The sequence below is a fragment of the Coptis chinensis genome, chromosome 8, assembly GCF_015680905.1.
Source record: "Coptis chinensis isolate HL-2020 chromosome 8, ASM1568090v1, whole genome shotgun sequence".
Taxonomy (NCBI): Eukaryota; Viridiplantae; Streptophyta; class Magnoliopsida; order Ranunculales; family Ranunculaceae; genus Coptis; species Coptis chinensis.
The window spans coordinates 59,597,758-59,605,627 of record NC_141463.1 but is presented as its reverse complement, the minus strand read 5'-3'; the positions used below and the strand labels follow the sequence as shown (position 1 = coordinate 59,605,627).

General features: G+C 34.9%; 1 protein-coding gene across 2 annotated transcripts; it reads left to right on the top strand.

Annotated features, from left to right (window-relative positions):
- The first annotated feature begins 1,814 nt into the window (after positions 1-1,814).
- Positions 1,815-7,790, top strand: LOC147482209 (synaptotagmin-3-like). Of its 2 annotated transcripts, none has more exons than XM_086581273.1 (12): positions 1,815-2,297; positions 2,990-3,088; positions 3,206-3,256; positions 3,405-3,528; positions 3,892-4,010; positions 4,106-4,207; positions 4,917-4,991; positions 5,985-6,061; positions 6,375-6,624; positions 6,757-7,128; positions 7,250-7,378; positions 7,464-7,790. In XM_086581273.1, the coding sequence occupies exons 1-12, from the start codon at positions 2,136-2,138 to the stop codon at positions 7,590-7,592; spliced, it is 1,689 nt and encodes a 562-aa protein (XP_086437399.1). In that variant the 5' UTR covers positions 1,815-2,135; the 3' UTR covers positions 7,593-7,790. The 2 variants fall into 2 exon arrangements, with proteins under 2 accessions (XP_086437399.1, XP_086437400.1); XM_086581274.1 differs by having other exon boundaries at positions 1,840-2,297; positions 4,106-4,138.
- The last annotated feature ends 80 nt before the right edge of the window (positions 7,791-7,870 follow it).

Genomic DNA, 7,870 nt, shown 5'->3' with positions numbered 1-7,870 from the left:
AAATTTTTATTGGTTTTTTTAATTATCCGCATTATTTAAACTGTTTATGGGTTTTTGGGAGTTGAGAGTGCGTCACACCTCGGAGATTGAAGAGTCGGGAACAAATAATGTTTTTTTCCGAATTCTGTCGAAATTCGGGGTGTGACATAACCCAAACTAGCATAGCTTTGGTTGGGTTCTTCTTCTGTCTTGTAATCATGTTGGCATAGTCAGTTTGTTCGTCGATTCGACAAGGGCACTTGTTTATCAGGTACCGCAAAGAGAAACTCGGCCACTTACTCGAATTTACAGCTTCCACAAGACTAATGAATCTTTCATAAGAAATGTCGACATCACACACTCTCAATTTCACTTCACCTCCGACATACTTCATCACCTCATGTTTGTCTGCTTTCATCTCACCATCATAATGAATAAGAACATCGAAGGAAGCTATACAATATAAAAACATGAATACAATATAAAAGTTATCGCATTTAATACTGTTACACTTTTATGACAATAATATTTTATAAAAACCTTAACAACAACAAAAGAATAAACATGGAAACCCGATAACCATTGAAAACTATAATATTTACTTGAAAATAACGATAGAACCTCAACACTACATTGAAACAAAACCCAACAAACCAAACTTTATAGCCCAACATCCAAGACGAGATAGATAAGTTTTTAAAGGGTAAGTTAAAACAAAACCTACCTTTTTTATGTGAATGTAGGTTCTTTGAATGATGCTCTCATCCATTTCAAACAAAACTCTACGAATGATGCTCTCCTCCATTTCAAACAGGAGGGAAGAAGAAAAAACCAAAAAAACCTTAAACAAAAGTGGATACTTGTCTAAATTTTTGAAGGTTTGACCAAATATCGAGGTTCATGTTAGGGTACTATTCCCATTTTTGTGAAACGAAAATAAATAATGGGTATAAATAATGTTGCTGATAATAGTTATAACAATTGCTACACAATATATCCAACTTAGCTTCGACTATTTCATTTATATTTTTATCTAAATCCGTCGGCGACACGTATCACTAGGGTACTAATCGAATGGCTAATTCGTTGTGGTCAGTCACAATCACCAAGTACACCCAGAGATTGTGTGTACTAGGTAGGTTAGAGAGTGTAGCAGTTCCACGCCGGTTTTATCCCAAAATACAACCAAGGGCAAAACAGTCAAAAAAATCTTTGAAAAGTCAAAATGTGTAGGCATGGTCTAATTGAGAAAGAATTGACATTATGATGATCTAATTGAGAAATTACCCTTTACTAACCCACATTTTTATGGAGTAGATAAATTACTTTAATCATTTAAATACAAGGAACTAATTTTTTTTATGATGTAAGAGCTGGCATATGATTTTACCGGCATATGATTTTACCAAAAGATATGTTTGTTTAGAAAATTTTGGTTACCAAATAATGGTATGGGTATTGACTATTGACCTAAAACAAAACCAAAATATTTAAATAAAATAAAATAAAATAAAATAAAATACAGTAGATTTTTTTCAGGGATGAGAATGACTGCACCTTTGTTTTTATGTTTGGACCATTCAGATATGTCACCTTGATCACCAGATATGCGCAAATTCGACCATTTTGAGGGCTAAATAGTATATATAAACTATAAAGTATATCCTAAGTTCCTAACTATGATCTAATCACATCGGTCATTAGCGACTAAATACGGGCTTGGTCATTACAATTTTGGGCTGAAGTCCAAATCCATCTACTTCTGAAAAGGGTAATCAGGCATTCAGGTAAACTGCAAAGTATATATATATATATATATATATATATAAACTAATGCATGCAAAAGTTCAAAGTGACCAAACACCAGTAGTCCAGTTATATACCCCATTGGAATTGTCACCAAGACATATGCTATATTCAAACCTGTAATCTAGAAAAAATGGACCCCGTTTTTGTTCAAAACATAGAATTGTAGATTGAAATCGTTGAGCTCATTGAAGTAAAAGCTAACAAGACTCTTTTTTGGAAGTTTCCTAAGACTTATTTATTTCGTTACGTTTCCATACAAACTTTTTGTCTAGCCGGCAACAGCTAGGCAGCTAGCTATGTTTACTTCTTCTTCTTTCATTGGTTTTAGATTGAACATGTATATATAAATGTTTAAAGATGCATTGTATTTATTAGAAGCAGTGTATGAACTTAATGAAATGGGATTTTTGTGTAGCTTGTTTGAAATTTTTGGTTTTGCAATTGGAGTTCCAGTTGGGCTTTTGGTTGGCTTTGTCCTCTTCATATACTCTGAGCCTGCACATGTTAAGGTAATACATATATGCTTTCTGGTTCTCTTTTTATGATAGGGCATATAGTCATAGTGGTGTTATGTTTCTTTCGCTGGATATGTGTTATGTGTGAAATATATATATCACATATCAACTTATTGATCAAGTTTGGGGGATCCACCTTCCTCAAATAAAGTACAAGCTAGTCACCAAAATTGTATAAACTTTCCTCAATAAAGGTTTCAAATTTCGCAAACTGGATCAATCACATCAATTTTTTTTTATTTATTTATTTATTTATTTTGATTGGTAAGCCTGTTTTAAATAAGATCAGTAACTCTTTGATGCTGGTGGGATTCTAGCCCCAGACCTCTGGTATCATCACCCAAAAGTTTTACCGACTTTGCTAGTCGGCACCTGCAATCACATCAATTTTCAGTTATTGGCAGAGTATATTGGATATTAGCACGATATATTTCAAACCAGATTAATATACCATCTTCTGAAATGCTGACACAGCCCTGATAAATTCTTGGACCCAGCCCTGTATATTGTCCTCGTCCTATTGCATCACCTAAACACTATATTTCGCCTATGGACCTCGATCAGTATGTGTTCCCTCTAGAAGTATATTATGTAGTTAAGACTTAAGAACAGTTCCCTAGTGCTGCAAATGTTCTTCTGGTGAATGTTTTAGTATGATTAATATTCACTTGAAACCTACATGGCAGGACCCTATCATCAAACCACTTCATGAATTGGATTCAAATGCCTTGCACGATCTTTTGGATGAAATTCCTCAATGGATAAAGAATCCGGATTATGATAGAGTGAGTATTGAAGTTAATGGAGATTTTTTCATTTCTTGTTGTGCACTGATCGATATTCTGGACATACGGTATTTTCTTTCCACACAGTGATTGATTTCCTTTTTGTAATCTTTTTAGGTGGACTGGTTGAATAAGTTTCTATCTGATATGTGGCCCTACCTCGATAAGGTGCTTTTAAGTTCAGATAATCAATTAATAAGTATATGAACAACTGTACCTCATGCCTTGTACTTGAAACTGAGATATGGATTACATGTTGTTTTGGTTGGTTATTCTTCCTCTCTTATTACTTGTTGTTCAATCTTGTTCTGTACAGGCTATATGTGGTATGATAAAGAGCACGGCAGAACCAATATTTGCAGATTACATTGGAAAGTACCAAATACAATCTATTGAGTTTGAAAGCCTTACTCTGGGAACTCTTCCTCCGACAATCTATGGTGAGTTTGCCTTCTTGTATCATCGACTGAATAACAGTCGCGTCACTATGCCACCATTAGCTTTCATAAAAGAGAAGATCGTAGCTTTTAGTTTAGTGTATTGATTTGAGCTAAGTATTTTAGAAGAAACCGAACTCACACAATGTAGTTGAAATCTGATCCATTGTGGAGTGTTTTATGGGAAAAATGTTGTCTAGAGGCATCCAGAACCATACTTTTGCTTTGGACTGATATATTCAGATTTCAAAGTCTTCATAGAGTCGCCGTTACAATGGCTTGAAGATTATAAACTTAGGTTTATAAATACAACTATACAAGGTCTACTGGAAAGGCTTTAACATCTGTTCTTTCTGGACCTGGCAGGGATTAAAGTCTATGAAACAAATGAGAAGGTACTTGTTATGGAACCAATAGTTAGATGGGCTGGAAATCCTAACGTAACTGTACTTCTGAAGTTTCCATTCCTACAAATGAATGTGCAGGTTAGAAGAGCTAATTAATTGTAATCATTTATGTAAGAAGTGATATTCCTATTTCAAAGTAATTCTACCTAAGAGTTTGTTATCTATGTTTTCAGCTGGTGGATTTACAAATATTTGCAGCACCCCGAGTAATTTTAAAGCCTCTTGTACCTACCTTTCCGTGTTTTGCAAGTATAGTCGTATCCTTGATGGAGAAAGTGAGTGAAAAAATGTTAATAGACTCGATATTGATAATAGAATTGGAGAGGATTATTTTTTTATCCTTTCGTTACATCTGATCATCTGGATATTAGATCATGACAATTAACCTGAGGATTATTGGATTTTTTTTGCACAGTGGAGAGTATTATTCATCAAATTTATAATAGCAGATTAGCAGGCATTAGATAAGGAATGCACACCCTAACTGGGGGTATACAGAGCTCCCAAACACTCTTAAAATAGGAACATCCATGACTGAAAACTTACCTATAACCTTCAATTAGAACTTTCTTTCATTTACTTTACTTGATTTCATCTGACAAACTTGCTGCATCCCATCTCTGTATATACTAGATTCAAACTCCATTTCCAATTATCAAAGTTTTCATAAATGCATAACACAATGTGCTAGACTAAAAAACAAAAACACTCAGTAGACAAGGTCAACTACCAAACAACTTGTAGACTCTCTGGACTCGAGATCACTAACTGTAGAAAAGGCCTTTTGTTGAATATATAGTTACTCAAGTTAATCGAAATTATATCCTAAGGAAATTGACTTAGAGATCCCTAATTTAGGGATGACTCTTTTGCTCCAGATTAAAGTGAGTGTGTGAGAACTATTTTCTTATGAATTGAATGAATCTTCTATATTCATCTGTTTCTTTATTTTAATGTCTACTTCTAATATATATATTTCTGCAGCCGCATGTAGACTTTGGAATGAAAATATTTGGAGCTGATCTGATGGCCATTCCTGGATTTTATCAATATGTTCAGGTGCCACGCTGGTAATTCCTTTAGGTTCTTCATTAATATTGAATTCCTAGGCATGATTAGTCCATATGTTTTGGTAAGTTTCAAGTTGTGTACGCATAGTCAGACGACACCTTACACTAGCCAAAGGCATAGAGGCATTGGAATCATATGGTTGTATGCTTGCGTTTGTATAATGTCGTCACATACATATATCCACCAGCGCCAAAAGATCTGAAGGCAGAAAACTAACAAAGAGGAAATCCATGTTCAGAAATCTATCTTCCCATTTAATGAAAATTTACTGACAATTTCTATCTCACAGAGAGGCTGAAAACAGAAATAATGACAAACTGGTTAACCATAGAATTGTCTGACATTGTTGGCTTACATGTAAGTACAAGTGTACAACCTCTAGAGATTAAGCTAAAAATATTTATGCATTGGTTAGGACTCATGAGAATCACATGCTACAATGAGGGCATACAATGTGTGTAAGATCATGATATATAGTTGTGCAAAAAAGTGAGGACAAAAATCAACAGATTTCTTAAGTTGAAGTCCTACTTCCTGGAGTTAGAAAGGCACGTCCAGATAGTCATGATTTTTTCCTCCTCAACATCCGCCTCTAGTGTTACATAATTCTTGAGCAAGTACTTTTTACTAAAAGTTTCACCTTTAAGCGAAGTGTGAACCTACCAATTACAAAATACCCTGGAGGACATTGATTTTGAGATGTTAGTTAATTTCTTCCTCTTGGAACTGAACAACCGTATGACCAGCTACGATGACTGGTTGATTTTCTTTAGTTTAAAGGATATTCACTATCCTTTTTTTATAGCCCAGATATGGACTCATTCAATTTTGACAATGAGAGTTGCATTTCCTAGTATAGTTTTGGAACATCTGGGACATCAGTTCAATTCTGCATACTTTTACAGTTCACAATATCATCGTATGTACCTGTATTATGTGTCTTTCTACAGTGGATTTATTTATATTTTTCGTTGCTTTCAGGAAACTATTAAGAAGCAAGTTGCAAGTTTATACCAATGGCCCCAAACTCTTGAAATTCCTGTTCTTGACAGTTCAGTGTAAGCGTCCAATATTCCAATCATTCATTTTGCCCATATCAGAATTTAACCGTGAAGAATTTTCTTGTTGCATTTCCTTAAAAACCTAGTATCTGAGATTGATTTGGGTCCAGTTCATCCAGACCCAGATTATTCTTATATATATGTTTTAGAAAAGCAAGTGTATTTACCTGCCTATCAGTATTTACTAATTTGGAGCCAAATATAACTTTTTGGCAGTTGCTTCTGGTTCAGTGACTTGACTGTTTTATATTATTTTTTATCAGTACTAAGATACTGCATGCATGCTCTTGTGTTTATTTTCTTTTGACAGAGCGGTAATGGAAAAGCCTGTTGGTATATTACATGTAAAGGTTGTAAAGGCGTTCAAACTCTTGAAAAAAGACTTGTTGGGAACTTCTGACCCTTATGTTAAATTTGGCTTGAGTGGTGACCGGCTTCCAATGAAGAAGACTTCGGTCAAGATGAACAATTTGAATCCTGAGTGGAACGAACAGTTCAAGCTTACTGTTAAAGAGCCTGAAACTCAACTCCTTCAGTTACACGTTTTTGATTGGGAAAAGGTTTAGTTCCTAGTATGATTCTCACATAGGAACAGAAATTTCAGTTTCTGTTTTAGTTTTCTTTTTGTGTCACTAGCAGAGTCTTAAGTTCACTTAGTAGGTTTACTGTTTCATGTTTTGATTTTTACGCAGGTTGGTTCGCATGACAAGCTGGGAATGCAAGTGGTTCCACTAAAATTGCTCAACCCTAATGAAACCAAACTATTTAGACTCGATTTGCTAAAGAGCATTGATCCTAATGAGTCTCAAAGCAAGAAAAAAAGAGGACAACTTGTGGTGGAGCTCGCTTTTAATCCTTTCAGAGAAGGAAGTGACGAATGTAGTGGATGTTCGGATGGTTATACTAGGATGGAAAATGGGAGTGGAGGAGTATCTGAAGGCATGGCCTTAAGTGGCGCAGGATTACTTCTAGTTGTGGTCCAAGGTGCTGAGGATGTTGAGGGTAAAAGGCACAACAACCCTTATGCCTTGGTTATTTTCAGAGGAGAAGAGAGAAAAACCAAGGCAAGTAATAGTGTAATACAACAAGCCTTTTCCTTTGTTGTTGCTAAGTATTTAGCGTTTTTACGAATAATTTAGGTTATTTATTATCACATCAACTAACGCATTAATCTTATTTTCTTAGATGATAAAAAAGACGCGAGATCCATGTTGGGATGAAGAATTCCATTATATGTTAGAGGAAGCTCCTGTAAATGATAAGATCCATATTGAAGTTTTGAGCAAGCGTACGGTCTTTGGTTTCCAGTTTAAGGTTGAATACTGTCAACACACTCTTAAGTTTCTCATTCTTATTATGTGCTACTTTCAGTCTCACAATTGCTTTTCTTACCGTTTAGGAATCACTGGGACACGTGGATATCAATCTTATTGACGTAGTGAACAACGGTCGCATCAACGAGAAATATCATCTGATCAATTCAAAGAATGGAGTAATACATGTAGAAATACGGTGGAGAACCATTTGAGTAGGGGACAGATGGATATATTGTACTTGATTGTCCGATAATGTGAATCGTAATTTTGTAACTAGGATAAACACATTGGCAGACTAGTAGCAAATTTAGTGAATTATACACCCATACAGACGTAATCCAACGAAGACAGAAAGCCATGTAAAACCTGTTTTCTATTCACTCAATTGATGTTATTATGTGTTGATCCTAGTTTCTTCTTCACTTCTTCTTATATATATATCTGTAAAAAATTAAGAATGCACATGACGTGGTACTTCTGGTATTTATTT